Genomic DNA, 18234 nt, shown 5'->3' with positions numbered 1-18234 from the left:
CGCTATAAACAGAACAGCGCAGCAGACGGCAACAGAGAAGCAGCTAGATAAGATCTACATAGAGTCTTTTAACCCACTGCAGCATTATGACGAACTCAGGATGGGGAATTGCACAGTAATGATGTTAGAAGCAATTCATCCAAACTAGGTCAGTTTACCTGTAATTCACTATTACTGAAATTGCTGCATCCCAGACTGGCAAAGCTTGGGTACAAGATAGGAGAACTATATAGCTGGGTGTATAGAGGTGCAGGAGGAGGAGTGACTTTCTTCAGCCACCCTACCACACAGATGCCAACCAACGTGTGATCTCAAAGAAGGCAGTATGCTCTCACATTCCAGAGGTTAACTGTCCTGATGGCAGCTGCTTTGGGGTAGAGAACACTTTGCTGGACTGGTCAGCTTTGGCATCACCTTGCGTGACAGATGAAGTGCAACAGAAATACTATGGTGAAGTGTCTCCTGTTGTATTCCCTAGGACAGTGGCTCTCCAGCTTTTTCTTTTTGCAGACCACTTTAAGGAGAAAGATCCTCCCATGAATCTCCCTCTCACCACCCCCATCTGTCATTGTGTGGGTCTCAACAGGCTTAATTCTCCGAATCAATGGTTGTCCATGGAGTCATGCTGGGAGGGACACGGTTGCATTGCATGGAGGGAACCCTCAATTGCGCACTCAACCTTTCATCTAGATGTGCCTTGGAGGGGGATCAGGCTTGGCAGGGGGACAACCCCCTCACGGTTTATACTCTCAACTTTATAGGATGCGAGTGGTTACAGCGACCACCGAGCTGATGATTCACTTTGCTTTGATGCACAGAACTGACAGATACTTCATGTCAGAAAGGCAACTGAGGCACTTACCCTTAGGAGATAGAAGGACATCGCAACTGCCGAAACCGTAAACAGTATGGCTGGGAACAGCATGAACACAGCTGCGGCAACACTGGTACTGAAAAAAGTAGTGGCTGCCAACCATCCGCTGGAAGAAAGCGAAATACAGAGACGGTCGTTTGTTGTGACCGCCAACCTGAAAATATTTGCAAGGGAGTTGTAAAGTTCCAAGATATGCATGGAAAAAACAAACGAACTAGGGCAAGAACCAGCTGCAGTACAGGTAGGCACCCCCCCCCCCCAGCACATCTCTGTCAAGGCACCTCAAGTCCTAACCTGCAACATCCCCTGCTAGGTGAATTTCTCTAGGGGCCTGGAAGCCAGTTGAATGGTGAGGATTTAGGAGGTAAACAAACATCCATCAGGGAACCAAATTTATTTTCACTTGTGCAGAGGCAGTATGGGGGCTAGTGGAATAAAGCTGGGGTTAAGAACCAGGAACCTGAGAGTCCTTGACCTAGCGCTGAGTCTCCATTTCCCACAGGTCTTCACACTGTGCCTCATGGGCACCCTGAGGAGCAGCGTTTAAACACAGCACTCTGCGTAGCACTTTCCCCCCGTTATTCTAGCTTCAGCAGGATTTGCATCCAGGATTTGCATCCAGGCTCTAAAGATGGCAGGTTAAATTATCAACCTTCTGTGACTTAAACAGGGAAGGTCAAGAACATACCCTCCAATTATTATTTAAGGATGAACGTTGGGACTCTAGCTTTGTAGACTGGAGATGAAGTGAAATTTATGTGCACGGGGAAGATGGGAAGAAAGGATAAGATGTCTTGATCTCCTCACTCTCACGCCCAAGAAGCTGGGTTGGAACCTTGCTGCAAACTCACAGGTGGCTTCTCCGCGGCAATGGTGTGGTCATATGGAGGGAGAAATGGTTATTTATTGGTAGGGCCCTACCAAATTCACCGTCCATTTTGGTCAAATTTCACGGTCATAGGACTTAAAAAAATAATAAATTTAACAATTTCAGCTATTTAAATCTGAAATTTCACAGTGGTGTAATTGTTGGGGTCCTGACCCAAAAAGGAGTTGTGGGGGTCACAAGGTTATTGTAGGGGGGGCTGCAGTTCTGCTACCCTTACTTCTGGGCTGCTGCCGGCGGTGGAACTTCCTTCAGAGCTGGGCGGCTGGAGAGCAGCAGCTGCTGGTTGGGAGCCCAGCTCTGAAGGCAGTTTGCTGCCAGCAGCAGCTTAGAAGTAAGGGTGGCCTGGTATGGTCTTGCCACCCTGACTTCTGCGCTGCTGCTGGCAGGGTGCTGCCTTGAGACCTGGGTGCCCAGCCAACAGCTGCCATCCTGCAGCCACCCAGCTCCGAAGGCAGTGCAGAAGTAAGGATGTCAATATTGTGACCCCTCTCCCCCCCGCCCCTCTAATAACCTTGCGACTCCCATGCAACTCCCTTTTGGGTCAGGACCCCCAATTTGAGAAACGCTCGTCTCCCCCGTGAAATCTGTATAGTGTAGGGTAAAAAGCACACAAAAGACCAGATTTCACAGTCCTATTTATTAGGGTGGGGGAAAACACGTAGCCCTGAAAGAACAGACCGGATGAAAATCCTATGCTGGCTCAAATCATGTAACATATTCTGTCATTACCTTAGTGAGGTGAGGAGCTGAGACCATGCCCTCACTCTAACCAGGACCCTTTCTTCATCAAACCCCTTCCCCTATCATCTCCCCCAACTCTTCCCCACCCCCAAACATCAGCATTTAATGAGTGGAAATGTGGAACATAGATTCAGCCTATGGGACAAAAATCTCTGCAGCTAGATGGAGAGAAGACATGGACTGAGTGCTCCATTCAAAGACAATGGGAGCATCCTGCTTACCATGCACCCCAGCCGGAGAAACCGATTGCTTGTATGACAGTCAGAATAAACTGGGCACCAAAGATGAAGAAAAAAGCCATAAAATTAAAAGAGCTGTCAGACCTGTGAAATGAGAGAGGATATTAGGGAGAATGCATGGGGTTTATCACCTTGTACTATACCATGTTACTGTGTCCCCACTCCCTGCATACACACTTTATCATGAAGCAATGGATCCCCACTCAGTTTTGTGCCTTGAAGACGAATATTCCCCACCCCCCTTTCCCGAGTGCTGGAAACACACAGGTCTCTGCATCATCAGGACTTAATCTCCCTCAATAAACCTAGCTCCTGAAATTGATCTAAAACTAATTAGATGTATGACCACCTTCAGAGAGGCATGTTTCCCACCAATACCTCAGCAGTCTCTTGCAGAAGAGAAAGCACCTGCTGCGTTATCCTGACTGCATGTCTAGACCCAATGCAGTTTGACACCTGTGCTTTTCATAATGCAACCCATCCATTTGTGAGCAGGCACAAAGCCATGGGAACACATGGGTACAAGTGCTGGCAGCCAGAGAGATCCTGTATGTGCATTACATGCAATTATCGAGAACAAGAATCCTAGCTGGGAATATCCCAGTGGCTGTTTGTCATCAGTTTACACACCTGTGGTTAAGGAAGTGGGCCACTGATAACCCAGCTCTGGGATGGATTAGGAAGAAAAACAGCTCTGACAGCCATGTACAGAGTGCATTTGAGCCTCATGAGCTGGGTGGAACACTGCCTGGGGAAAGCAGTTGTGTTCAGAGGCAACGCTGCTTTTTGTAACTCCACAGCACCTCTGTCTTTTGGCTGGATAGGTCAGGCAGGTGCCAAACTACTGAACGAGGTCAGCAGAGTTTATGTTTGTGGTCCAGGTACGCATGGTGGCTACCAAAACTAGGTGTGCTCAATGGCCTCTCCATCACAAGATGTACCGGGGGTCAGCATAGCTCTACCAGAGCCCTAGCCGTACCATCCAGCAACAGTAGCACAGATGGTACCATCAGAGGCAGTGTCTTCATCTACCACCCCCCATATTAGTCAGCCGTTCTTTGGCAAGGAATACTGCTAGTTTAAATGGAAGTTCAGCTCTGGACCCACTCATACCTGATGACATCTAATAGAGCAAATTATTGACATCAAATCCATTGAACCACAGAAACAGGGAGGTGGTGTGTTCTAGGCCAGATGTACAAAGGTATTTAGGCACCTAAAGATGCACAGAGGAGCTTTTTAAAATCCCCTAGGTGCCTAAGCATGATAGGTACCTAACTCGCACTGAAAGTCAACTAAATGAGTTAGGTTCTTAACTCCCCTTGAGTATGTAATTCCTCTTAGGTGCCTATCTGCACATTTAAGCACCTAAATACTGTTGTAAATCTGGTACTTAATGACGAGAGCAAATGAACGGGGCTGACCTTGGGCAAGTTGGAAACCCTCAGGACTTGATTCTCTCTTGCCCTACACCTTATGCAGTCATTTACACCAGTGCAAAGTGAGTGTAAAGTTGCATGAATACCTCCACAAAAGGCAGGTCAATAGAAGATGTGGCCTCTGTGTCCAATAGTATTGTTGCCTCACAGGTGGTTGTGAAAGAGACTGGACATCCTGGGTTGGACAATGCTACAGAATAGCAAAATGCTACCATCAAGGCATTCTCCTTTTGAATACTGGATCTGAGCATCGCACATTTACGGTGATAGAATTACCTTAACCATGGACTATTTGTCTCAGTACTGAAACCAAATCACAGTGAAAGAACAACTTTCCAGGCAGGACCTTTAAATGGACTCTCATGACAATGACCTGGCAATAGTGAAGAAATCTCAATTTGAAGGGGTGTATGGGAATCAGCTAGAGCAGTGGTTTTCAGCCTGTGGTCTGAGGACCCCTGGGGATCTGCAGACTATATGATTTCCAAAGGGGTCTACACCTCCATTTGAAATTGGTTTAGGGATCCGCAAATGAAAAAAGGTTGAATACCACTGAGCTAGAACATGTGGAAAAGGTGAATTCTGATCCACCTTTCTGCTGGAAATTTGCCACATCTCTGCTCTCATGCCAAGGCTCTGCACCTAATTTAACTTTGGACGTGGACATATGGTGAATGTTTCACAAAAACATCCATGGAGTATGCTATCCCAATATCTACCATGGCTGTAACATCTAGGAATAAGCCTAGCAAGTGGGTCTAACCTGACTCTCTAGAAGAGAGACTGGCTGTAATGAATCTGGCTACAATATTCCTTTCTCATAAAAAGATTTCCCCGATTACACCGCTATTTTCTTTAAAGTCTCCTCCAAACTAACTGCTCTGTGACTTGCTGGCCTGTCCCTTGGGTATTGATTTTATAGAGAAGTATTTACACAGGATAATCACAAGGGCCTTTCAGCATTCAGTTGCACAAACACATACAAACAGCATTAAAGAAATAATTAGAATCTTAGTCCACAAAGCCAAGAGGAAAGCATTGTGGAGGAGTAATTTTCCCCAGACTTTGGAATAGAAAGTGCTCTTTGAACAGAGTTCCGCTAGTGACTTGGAAACCCCAGGGACTTCTGAATTAGGAAAGGGGAAGGGAAAAAAAACAAAAAACCCACAGCCCAATAGAGTAACACTTCTCAGATTTCATTTTTCACTTCCTTTAAGAATTTCAGATGATTCAATTGCTTTGCTTTTCATATCCTTTTAGAAGTTATTTCCTTTGAATTCTATAACGTAATTAATTTAGTTGCTATGGTTTTAATCATCTCCAGTACATTAGCACACATTTTGTTAGTATTTGAGGTGAGCATTTAGATGCAGATTCAGGAAAGCATTTGAGCACATGCTTAGAGTTAAGCACTTGCGTAAGTCCCACCGGCACACGCTTAAAATTTAGCATATACTTGAGTGCTTTCTAGAATCAGGGCCTTAGTCTGTCTGCTTCTATTCCTGTCAGCTGCTTATGCTTTTTTCTAAATTAACTTCTTACCATAGAATTTGATGATTAACCAATTTAAAAAAAAAAACCACACTGGTCATGAAGGAAGGGAGAGAAGGTTTCTAGGAAACTGGAATGACAGACTCCTGTCAGCTCTGCTAGTGACTTGCTGCAGGACCTTGGGAAAATAACTTCCCCTCTCCACGCCTCAGTTTCCCTATGCAAAATGGAGATTAAACACAAGTCCCTCAAAGAGATGCGAGTCTCAATACACTAATGATTGCAAAGTTCTTTGCAATTCCCAGCAGGCACTAGAGACATGCAAATGATTATTAATTAAAAAAAAAAAAAGTAGGATTTTAAATAGATTTGTGCAGTTTGAGAAGAGACCTGGTCTTTGTATGCTGCTTTTATTTAAATACCCCCTCCCAATATGCGTAACTACATGCTGTGCCTAGAGACAAAAAACAGAACAGTTCTTAGCAAGCTGTTTTTATACAGTTTTCCCATAAAGAACTGAGAAACCAAAAATCTCAAACAAGCTTTTTGAAGAATGTCTCCCATACCATTAGTGATGTGAATGCTTAGGTAACCCCAGGGATATTTAATAATCACAATATATTAACAATTTTAAATTTTTAAAATATGGATTTCATGCTTGTGAAAGTGCCAAACCAAACAATGCTGCAATGACCACAGAACAGGTCAAACTGCATGGTCATCAGCAATGCAAGATCTTGTTGCGAGCCCCCCTTCACCAATGTGAATCAGCCCGGTTCTGAAGGAACCCTTCATGGGGACAAGAGAGAAACTAAGTTTCTGTGGCCTTTTCAGGCCTGGACCTCTCTGCCAACAAGGGGCCACTCTGTGCCAAGGGTGGTGTTTTGTGGGCATGGATACTTCTCGCTAATCATAGTATTCTTCACCGAGCTCATACGTAGCTTGTAGACTGTATCCTTCCTCACTACCTCCACCCTTTGTCCATCTTGTCTATTTCAACTGTAAGCTCTCTAGGGCAGAGACTAGCTCTTAGTCCATATCTGTATAGCATTAGAACAATCGGATCCCTTTAACCACTATCATAATACAAACAAGCAGCTACCAAACCACCAACAGACAGCAGCAACTTTGAGTCACTCTCTACCTGGGCTGGATTCAAACCAGCCATCCAGAGATGGGAAGCCCTATAGCTTCATCTATAAGCTCCTGAGCTGGCCAAACTTTCTTAACCAAATATTGTTGTAACTGAATATTCCATTTACTTTCTCCTTAATCTTTGCCCTGACAGATAACAGCTTGCGGGCACTGTCTTCTTGATCAACATTTACTGAACGAACCTCTCAGAGGAAACCCTTTGATCAAAGGAAGAAGATGAGTGTCTACTTACCGAAAACCTTTGTATGCAGGCCGGAACCAGCATATGTAACTGCAGGGGCTGAAGAGAAAAAGCCAAAGGATGGCCAAGCCAAAATTAACGCCATAACCACCACCAATCCACCAGGCCAGGCAGCCAATTAGATTCACCACTAGTGTGATGCAGTAAACTATAAAGAGAGAACAGGAGAGGGCATAAGTAGTGCTGTTTGCTGCCTTCAGAAAAAAAGCAAATGGTTTGTATTATAATACAAGGAGACCTTGTTATGGGAGGAATTGTTAGCACAAGGAAGTGATTGGGGTGGAAGTTATCAACACGCTGACCACAAGGCATGGCTTCTGCTGTAACTTGGAAGAACTGCTGCTAGGGATGGTCAGTTTTGGAATGGGGCAGATACCAGTAGAGAAATCAAGGGACTCATTTGTGAGCATATGTTAATGGAAGGAAAACTGGGTGGATAATTCTGCAAGTGAAGGGATCAGTGGAAGATCAGGATTTGGACCTCTATTGTTACAAAGTAAAACTGAGTTGCCAGATTTTTAGTTACATCAAGGTCCCTTTATGCCCCAAGCATGGTACAGAAGGGTCTTTAAAGGAGTGGAATCATCCCATTGAAAAAACACCCCCTGCACAAGTAGCTTCCCTGGCTAGCACATGGAGTCCAAGTAAGGGCTCTGTGGTGGGTTTCCCCCACACCACTGTCCCCCATCCTGCCAGGGGCTCTGGGCACCCTATTCTCCTATACCAGGATCTCCCAATTGCCCTCCATGGAAGGGACTCTGTGTGTCCCTATTTCCCCCAACTCCCGTAACAGGATTCCACATCCCTCAATGCCAGGGTCTGCACAGGTCCACTCCCCCCGCCCCAAACATTATTTTACTTCTTCCTGCCTGGGAGATGCATCATTCAAGGTTTCAACATGTTTAACTCTATTGGGAGGATGAGCAGAGATGAGACAGGGTGTTATGCTGGAAAGTTTTAATAGCTTCCATCAAGTGGCTCTTCAATCTAAAGACAATTACAGAGGGCTTGAAGCTGTGGCTATGCTAAACTGATGCCAGGAGCTCAGTGTGATGCCATTTTCCACCTTCCCGCTTTCTGATTCCCCCCCACAATATCAATTGAGTTCTGCCCATTGATACCTGGAAAATTCCCAGAAATTTTAGAACAGATAGGATGGAGCATTAAAAAGTTATATAGAATCATAGGACTGGAAGGGACCTAGAGAGGTCATCTAGTCCAGTCCCCTGCACTCATGGCAGGACTAAGTATTATCTAGACCTCCCTGGGCAATTCATTCCAATGCTTAACCATCCAAACAGAGATGCCTTATACCATCAAGTTGAGTGTCTCGCAAGCTCAGCCAATTATATGTCCCCTCCCAACCGACTTTGGGGACACTGAGTAATTAATAAATGATTGTGTACCAACACATCATACTGGGAAGATACACAGCTGAATCTTTAATACAAGAAGCTTCTAACTGATTATTCAGGCATTTAAGTTAAATGGGAGTTAACATCATCAAAAAAACAGTTTTAATTAAAAAAATCCTTCGCTCAGTTATGCAGGTTTCACTTCCGTGGTATAAGTTAACTGTAAAAGTTTAACAAAAGACTTGCTTTAAATGCCCTGGTTTGCAGATGCCTTAAGATTTAGCAAAGGGAAAACTCACTTTTAAGTTAAATCCTATTTAAAGTGAATAACTGGAGAGTCTAGAATTTTTAGTTTGATAACTCGTGGGCTATAAAAACAAGCAAATAATAAAAACCCTTTAAATCAATGGTGCCTATAAAGCTGTAACGCAAAATGTGATTTACACAGGCATTTGTTCTCCAGCAGTAGGAGCTCTGGGACAGGATTCCCCAAATCTCACTACACCATGTGTTATTAAATGTTCAAATCCAATTAAAATAATGACCCCTCAGCTTTCTAGTATGTATTTATTTTAAATGTTTCTGTCTTCTCTTTGGATCTGTTTCTCTCACCTTTATGCCGCACCCACCCCAGAAACCCAGAATGACCCAAACAGAAAACGTGCAGCAGATGGAAATCTAAAATGCACAGAGGAAAGCCCAGGTCTGCTCAGACATACATGTGGCCCAGTTGCCTAAATGGCTGGCACCTTTCCATTTTTCCACTAAATTGAATGAGGGATGCTTTGTTTAAAAAACAAAAAACAACCCATCCACACACAAAGGCAGCTTTACTGCATGCAACATTTAACTAGTCAGTCTGGAGGAGACAAGCAGTTTCTTCAGGCAAGAAAATTAGAGCTTTTTTCAGCATCTCTGAATAACAAAAGAACAATGAAGTGACAGATCATCCTATTGTTTACACACACACCTCTCTCTCTCTCTCACACAACATTTGGAATAAAACCCACAGCATCAAGTGTGTATTGTGTCCCTCAGTGAGAAAGTTATTTCTGTAACCAGAAGGGAAGCTGGGATGACAGGTATTTTGGGAGGAAAGGGTTGGCAGGGCAAAAGGATTTTTTTCATCTTCAGGAGCAGGGTTTCTCAAAGTGGGGGTCCTGACCCAAAACGGGGTGGGGGTTGGTTGTTGTGCGTCCTTCAAGTTCGAAGATCACTATGATATCACTGATTGGTTTGTTTTCTGTGAACACCTGAGTGGCTGATCAGGCCAATTTGAGTTTCGAACCATCTGTGGCACACTAAATCTCTTTGTCATGAAATTGCAACTTACAAATGTAGTGTTTTTTTTTTTGTTACATAACTGCACTCAAAAACAAAACAATGTGACACTTCAGAGCCTACAAGTCCACTCAGTCCTAATACTTGTTCAGCCAATCGCTCAAACAAACAAGTTTGTTTACATTTACAGGAGATACCGCTGCCTCCTTATTTACAATGTCACCAGAAAGTGAGAACAGGTATTCGCATGGCACTTTTGTAGCTGGCATTGCAAGGTTTTGACATGCCAGATACGCTAAACATTCGAATGCCCCTTCATGCTTCGGCCACCATTCCAGAGGACATGCTTCCATGCTGATGATGCTCGTTAAAAAAAAATAATGCGTTAATTAAATTTGTGACTGAACTCCTTGGGGGGAGAATTTTTTGTCCCCTGGTTGGTTTTACCCACATTCTGCCTTATATTCCATGTTATAGCAGTCTCAGATGATGACCCAGCACACGTTCATTTTAAAAACACTTTCACTACAGATTTCACAAAACACAAAGACACAAAGAAGGTACCACTGTGAGATTTCTAAAGATAGCTACAGCACTGGACCCAAGGTTTAAGAATCTGAAGTGCTGTACAAAATCTGAGAGGGACGGGGTGTGGAGCATGATTTCAGAAGTCTTAAAAGAGCAACACTCCGATGGGGAATCTACAGAACCCGAGCCACCAAAAAAGAAAGTCAACCTTCTGCTGGTGGCATCTGACTCAGATAATGAACATGAACATGCATCGGTCCACACTGCTTTGGATGGTTATCGAGCAGAACCCGTCATCAGCATGGACGCATGTCCCCTGGAATGGTGGTTGAAGCATAAAGGGACATATGAATCTTTAGCGCATTTGGCACGTAAATATCTTGCCATGCAGGCTACAACATTGCCATGAGAAAGCCTGTTCTCACATTCAGGTGACATTGTAAACAAGTAGTGGGCAGCATTATGTCCCGCAAATGTAAACAAACTCGTTTGTCTGAGCGATTGGCTGAACAAAAAATAGGACTGAGTGGATTTGCAGGCTCTAAACTTTTACATTGTTTTATTTTTGAATGCAGTTTTAATTTTAACATAATTCTACACTTGAGAGTTCAACTTTCATAATAAAGAGATTGCACTGCAGTACTTGTAAAAGGGGAATTGAAAAATACTCTCTCTCTTTTTTTTTTACAGTGCAAATACTTGTAATCAAAAATATAAAGTAAGCACTGTACACTTTGTATTCTGTGTTGTAATTGAAATCAATACATTTGAAAATGTAGAAAACATCCAAAAATATTTAAATAAATGGTATTCTATTATTAACAGTGCGATTAATTGCTTGACTGCCCTAGTTACTTTTGAAGTAAGCTTCATGGGACAACAGGTTAAAATTCAGGCACAAACTGCACCACAGCATCCTAGAAGGAAGATTTTGTTCTTGATAAGTGAACAGAAGTGAAACTCTAAAATGTGTAATACATGGGGATCTACCTCTTTATAGCTGTTGAGCCCAATATGTACAATTTCTCAAAAAATTTCATAATTTCACTTACAGATCCATAAATGGTAAATTCTCTTCACCAAACTCTGATAGTCTATGGGAATTTCATCAGCAAAGTTCTGGTAGAAGCACGGTTTCAGAGGAATAAACTTGGGGAGCGGAGGGAAGTTATTCACTTTCTCTACAAAAACAAAAACATACACAGTTTAGCTAACTCAGACATATTCTCTTAAATTAATGAATCATCATAATGACATGCCCCCTCACCCGCACTTTCCCAGCATGGAAATACTCAGAGGAAGCACAGAGAAGAGTGTGGAAGCTTGGAACTATCCTGAAAAACATGCCCACCATTAGGAGAGAAGAGGATGCCTAGTTCATGGTATCCAGTTTATTTACTCAAATGGGCCAATATCAGCACTTATCTTCACCCTAGATATTTAGGGCTCATTCTCTGTTGTTTTGTAGCCTGTGTAGTCATTTACCCCAGTGCAAACCAGGGGAAAAGCACCACCATTCTGATTCAGTTGTGTTTCACTGGCATAAATGACCACAAAAGGTGCAGTGAAACAGACTCCAGACTCAGCTCACAAGCACAGTAGCTTAGATAGGGTGAGAGAGGCCAGCTAAGCAGGTCACTAGCTGCATCTAGTGGTGGCAGCCCTTGCAAGAGGGTTTTATCTAATCCATTAGGGCACAAAAGCAGTGGTGGATATTGGTTTCCCAGACCAAACAAATCAGATGAAAAGCAGGGATTCTCCCCTCCCACAGGCAGAGACAAATGGAGGTTTGCTTGCAGAAGAGCCTACATTCCCAGTGGAGTTCTTTCTGGCTACAGCAATCAGGCCTTGTGGCCTGCAGCCAATATGGTTTCATGACAATGAAAGGGGTGACTTTAGGAGAACAGTCCTCTACAAATAGGTTATACATAGGTTATATATAGGGGTCGGTTTTGTTCAATATCTTCATAAATGATCTGGAGGATGGTATGGATTGCACTCTCAGCAAATTTGCGGATGATACTAAACTGGGAGGAGTGGTAGATACGCTGGAGGGCAGGGATAGGATACAGAGGGACCTAGACAAATTGGAGGATTGGGCCAAAAGAAATCTGATGAGGTTCAATAAGGATAAGTGCAGGGTCCTGCACTTAGGACGGAAGAACCCAATGCACAGCTACAGACTAAGGACCAAATGGCTCAGCAGCAGTTCTGCGGAAAAGGACCTAGGGGTGACAGTGGACGAGAAGCTGGATAGGAGTCAGCAGTGTCCCCTTGTTGCCAAGAAGGCCAATGGCATTTTGGGATGTATAAGTAGGGGCATAGCGAGCAGATCGAGGGACATGATCGTCCCCCTCTATTCGACATTGAGGAGGCCTCATCTGGAGTACTGTGTCCAGTTTTGGGCCCCACACTACAAGAAGGATGTGGAGAAATTGGAGAGAGTCCAGCGAAGGGCAACAAAAATGATTAGGGGTCTGGAACACATGACTTATGAGGAGAGGCTGAGGGAACTGGGATTGTTTAGTCTGCAGAAGAGAAGAATGAGGGGGGATTTGATAGCTGCTTTCAACTACCTGAGAGGTGGTTCCAGAGAGGATGGTTCTAGACTATTCTCAGTGGTAGAAGAGGACAGGACAAGGAGTAATGGTCTCAAGTTGCAGTGCGGGAGGTTTAGGTTGGATATTAGGAAAAACTTTTTCACTAGGAGGGTGGTGAAACACTGGAATGCGTTACCTAGGGAGGTGGTAGAATCTCCTTCCTTAGAAGTTTTTAAGGTCAGGCTTGACAAAGCCCTGGCTGGGATGATTTAATTGGGGATTGGTCCTGCTTTGAGTAGGGGGTTGGACTAGATGACCTCCTGAGGTCCCTTCCAACTCTGATATTCTATGATTCTATGATACTAAAAGGATGCCATCCAGTCAAAGGGGAAAATGAGTCACACTAACTCTTCATGGACCATCTGCCCTGCAGATATCAGGGATGTTTTTACTGTTATGAAATTCATAAATCATGGCCTTCTTGCCTTCCAAATCCAACATTTCTATTCTCATTCAGCCTTGCCCTAGCAAACCAAGCCATAAATTCAGACACCATTATACAGACAGTAGGGACAGCCACACAAGGAGCAGAGAGATATCTACCTTCTTATATGCATTTTATTTTTTAAACCTCTGATTTTTAAAAAAGTAATAGGAGTCCTTAAATTGTGTAATCCAAACTGCTGTTAGCTGCTGGGAAGATACGTATGTATGAATATCTAATATAACCATGTGTGCATTTCTACATATTTGGGAATATTTGTTCTTGCCTTTGAGTGCTGATTAAAAGTTTGATTCCAGGGCACTGTGACTAATTGTTTCAAGTCCTCAATTTCAGTAAAACAGAATTAAAAACAATCAGAGGAAGAGAAGAAAAATGTCCTGGGAAAACTTCCAAATGGCACAGAAGACAAGACAAGTGTCTTAACATGACCTTTCAGGCCCAGAGAGTTCCCCCCTCTTGCCATCATCTCTGTGTGAGAAGATAAAAAGCTGCTCTGGCAAAATGAACTGCTCTCTATAGAAACACCAGCAATAAGAGCAGCCTCACTGTGATGCTAAAGGAACAGTCTGCCCACAGCCTCTTTATCAGGGTGCTGCTAGCCCCTTCTCTATCCCCCCTCCCAAAATGTAGTTGCAGCTACTTTAGGTTACTGCAGATCCCTCTCTCCTTCCCTCCCCGCAAGGGGGTCTCATTCACCGGCATTTCCGTGACAGCAAGCCACCAGTGCATCTGGCCCATAGATTTCCTTGAAGCACAGGTTCAAACCCTGGCACATTCAGATAAGCCCTCCAGCTCTCTAAGGTAGATACATTTAGTACCATAATGTTTACTTTGCATTTTGCACTGCCTGGAAATTAATGATCCCATGGTAATTGGCTAGAGGCGTTTGTCAGTGGCCAAAATTTTCCTCTATTATTCTCTATTGTTGTGTACCACGCTGTGTGCCAGTTGGCTGCTAACCGCCCACCCCAGAGTTGGCTACATTTTAGGGCTGCTGTGCATATACAATTTTAAACTGTTTGCGGTTTCTTCAGCGGAACAACAGGAATGTAAGAAAATATTCTCTCTCAGATCTGATCACGTGCCCCAGAGATTTCTACAATACTCGCTTTTGCTGTAGGACAAGACTTTTAGACTACAGCAAGCACAATGTTTGCTAAAAAACACTGTCAATTTTAGAGGATGTATAAACTCAGGACTCGTTCCAGCTTGCAGTGAAGTCAATGGGAGTTTTGCTATTGTTTTCAATGGGAGCAGAATTAAGCCCTTGGTTAAAGTTCATAATGCAGCTAGTGGAAGCAGACGTTTAATTTCTGTAGGAAGGGACTGCAGTGACCAATTTCCTCCACACAAGCATCTAAGTCACATCCAGCCTTCTATGGCCAGGATGGGGACCTCAGTTAATGACCTTGAGGACAAACAGTGTAAAATAGGAGTATGCGGAAGGGAGGAAAAGGGGAGCAGCCAGAAGGCTCTACAAGGGATGTGAAGGGCCTATGGAGAGAAGAAGAAAAGCTTATCATGCCTAATCCACTATGCTGATCACTGTACACTGCTGAAACATTATCTGCCATCGTTTTTATTTCTCCGTATTTAGTACTGCTCTTTACCTGCCATTTCTGCTAGAAATGTTCCTTGGAGAAATTTTGAAATCAGACAGCAATGAATCTATTAAAGAAAGAAAGAAATCAGATCAATCGCATATAATTGTAACCCACATTCACAGAAACCCCAATTTTAAAGGCATTTTAAAATTTTCAACGAAGTCCACATTTTTTCAAAAATTCGTTATTCTAGCTCTTGACTGCCAGCATAGCGTTTCCAGTGCACACTGTTTGTTTCTAACTGTACAGAGTGGGCAGGCTCAAACAGTATCACTAAGAGAAATATGAATTACCCCATTTGTATTAATGGGATGCTACATTTGAAGGCTTAATTAATTACAACCTCACGGTCAACAACTTTAGCAGCTTTATTGCTAAATGTACCTGGCACAGTCAGAGGTTGCACAGGAAACTGCTGCCAGAACACATGCACATTCCAGCTGAAGGCAGACAAGTTGAAACAAACGAGCCTGGTTTGGACTCAGGTCCAAGCAAACAAAAACTCAGAGGGGAAGAAACTGGTGCCAGACCAGCAGACATGATTTGACTGTTCCCCAGCTCACCATGGCACTTTCATAACTGTTAGAGTATGAGTACGCTTAAAACGCTACAGCAGCAGCTTCGCCGCCATAGTGCTTTGATGTAGACACCGCCTATGTCTATGGGAGAGGTTCTCCCATTGGAATAGGTAGTCCACCTCCCCAAGAAGCGGTAGCTAGGTTGATGGAAGAATTCTTCCGTTGATCTAGCAATATCTACACCGGGGGGTTAGGTCGGTATACCTACCTCTCTTGGAGGCATGAAAATTACGCGGAGAGAGGTAGTAGTTATACTGATAAAATTTCCCACTGCAGACCAGGCCTCAATTATTAACCCATTGTTTGCTAAGAAAAACATCTCTCCCCTCCCCCAAAAAATCACAGATGCAACACAGAAACTGACAACATAGTTTATCTTCACAGAGAATTCTTTTACATAACAGTTTGGCAAGGAACCAGACTGCAGTACAGAACTCCCAGAGAAGTCACACATTCCATCATTAATTTTTTTAAAAAAAAAATCATGCAAAAATATTCAGAGACTTTACAAATAAAGATTATTTAATGGGGAGAGGGTGGGGAACCATTCTTATTATTGCAATTCTTGGAGGACTCAATCATGCAACCCTTATTCTGCTCAGCAATTCCACTGACTTCAGTGGAATTAACTGTGTGAGTAAAAGCTGCAGGTTTGGATCCTGAACCACAGATAGCTGATTCTATCTACTTGATATTTAAAGAACAGAAAACGTGTGCCAATGCTTTCAGTAAATCCCAGTTGAAAACAAAGAATCCTTTAAAAAACAAAAACAAAAAAAACCCTCTTTGTTTTGGCCACAGTTCTAAACCAGAATTTTAAGTACCAACAAAAATAACTAGTAAAATGAAAGAAAAAAAGTCAGCCCTTACTTTAATATGACAAACAACAGACACATACAAAGTTCCACCTCACACCGCAGTGTGATCTTGAGACCAGGAAACTGAACTTGAGAGTAAGAAGAACAGCCACTGAATTGTTGTGACTTGAAGCAATTCACTTTACATCTCTGACCCTCTGTTTCTTCTCTCACCCTTTGTCTTGTCTATCACTTGGTCTGCACACATTTTGCACCAAAAACAACGAGGAGTCCTTGTGGCACCTTAGAGACTAAGAAGTTCATTTGAGCATAAGCTTTCGTGGGCTAAAACCCACTTCATCAGATACATGGAGTGGAAAATACAGTAGCAAGTATATATACATAGTACATGAAAAGATGGGAGGTACCTTACGAAGTGGCAGGGCGGGGTGGGTGTCAGTCCAATGAGACAATTCAATTAACAGTAGACTACCAAGGGAGGAAAAATCACTTTTGCAGTGGTAATGAGGGTGGCCCATTTCAAACAATTGACAAGGAGGTGTGAGTAATAGTAGGGGGAAATTCAGTTTTGTAATGTCCTGGTCATTACAAAATGTAATTTCCCTATATTAAGGTGCCACAAGGACTCCTCGTTGTTTTTGCTGACACAGGCTATCATGGCTACCACTCTGAAACCTGTCATTTTGCACCAGTATATCTATTTTGCTTAGTGATATGATTTTTTTTTTGGGAACACTGATCTAGTTATACTGGTACAATCCTTAGGCTATGTCTACAGTAGACACCTTACAGTAACGATGCAGCTGCACTGCAGTAAGATCTCCCATGTAGCCACTCTATGCTGGCGGGAGAGAGCTCTCCCTTTGACATAATTAAACCATCCCAACCCCCATCTCCTGCCAACAGAGCGCTGTCCACACCAGCGCTTCTGTCGGTGTAATTTATGTCGGTTGGGGTCACACCTGAGCGACATAAGTTTTAACAGCAAAAGTTAAAGCTAGTGCTGACATAGCTTTAATGTGGACAGTTATACTGGTACAAAGATGACTCATACTGGTATAGATAATTCCTCTTCCCATCCAGGAAGAGAGATATGGGGTATAAGGCATCTTTATACTGATGTAACTGCATCCTCCCTAGGGAGGTTGCATCACTAACTATACTAGTTAAATTTAGCGTAGACAAGACCTATGTAAATTGTAAGTCTTTTGAGGCCTGACCTGTCCCTTACTATGTGTTTGCATAGTGCCTGGCACAATGGGACCCCAATCTCAGTTGGGGCCCTAAGGACTATCAGAATACAAACAACCAGCCACCACCGCCTCTTCACGCTCCGACAGGCATTTTAAACTTAAAACATGGATTCATAAATTGAGGCTTATTTTTTTGCTTTGCCTTGTTCCTTTTGTATTGTGTAAACAGGAAATAAAGCACGAAGACAGAAGTTCAAATTAAATTTGGCCCTACCACACGCAGCTGCTTTTGACAAAACATAACATTTTTTGGAAAGAACAAGTCACATAATTCAACCAATTACATTAAAATGTCAATAGAAAGAAAAATCTATTACCGAAAGAAAGATCAGTAAACAAATGAGGTCATTTTTTCAGGCCGGAGGGATGCAGATAGTGTGCTACCACGCTAATCAGTCCTTAAAGTCCTAACGGGAGGGGGAACAGTATAGTGCTTAGAGCATGCAACCGAGGAGAATTCCTGGATTATATCCTTGGCATTGCAGAGAGCCATGTCACAACATCCCAGAGTTTCAGTTTCCCCATATGTTGTTTTCACTAAAAAGTGTTATAATTAATTAAAAGCATCTTAGAGAAGATAACTCTTCATCCTCATTAACCTTCCTAGGGTATATCTGCACTATGGGGACTATACCAGCATAGCTATGTCATTATAGCTATGCCAGCATAACCTCTTAGTGTACACACTGTACACTGATGGATG

At 43.2% G+C, this 18234-nt stretch overlaps 1 protein-coding gene across 1 annotated transcript in view; it reads right to left on the bottom strand.

Annotated features, from left to right (window-relative positions):
* The window catches only part of SCAMP4 (secretory carrier membrane protein 4), a gene marked incomplete at its 5' end in the record, with an annotated part of 29545 nt that overhangs the window by 5546 nt on the left and 5765 nt on the right, over positions 1–18234 (bottom strand). The window contains 5 exon segments of the mRNA XM_084614483.1: positions 863–1028; positions 2726–2827; positions 7061–7217; positions 11286–11414; positions 14889–14946. Of these exon segments, the coding sequence (XP_084470609.1) occupies positions 863–1028; positions 2726–2827; positions 7061–7217; positions 11286–11414; positions 14889–14946 (612 nt within the window).

The sequence above is a fragment of the Lepidochelys olivacea genome, assembly GCF_965140295.1.
Source record: "Lepidochelys olivacea isolate rLepOli2 genome assembly, chromosome: 25".
NCBI classification, from domain to species: domain Eukaryota; kingdom Metazoa; phylum Chordata; order Testudines; family Cheloniidae; genus Lepidochelys; species Lepidochelys olivacea.
Note: the sequence above shows the minus strand (reverse complement) of the source record. Positions and strands in the feature narration are given on the sequence as shown.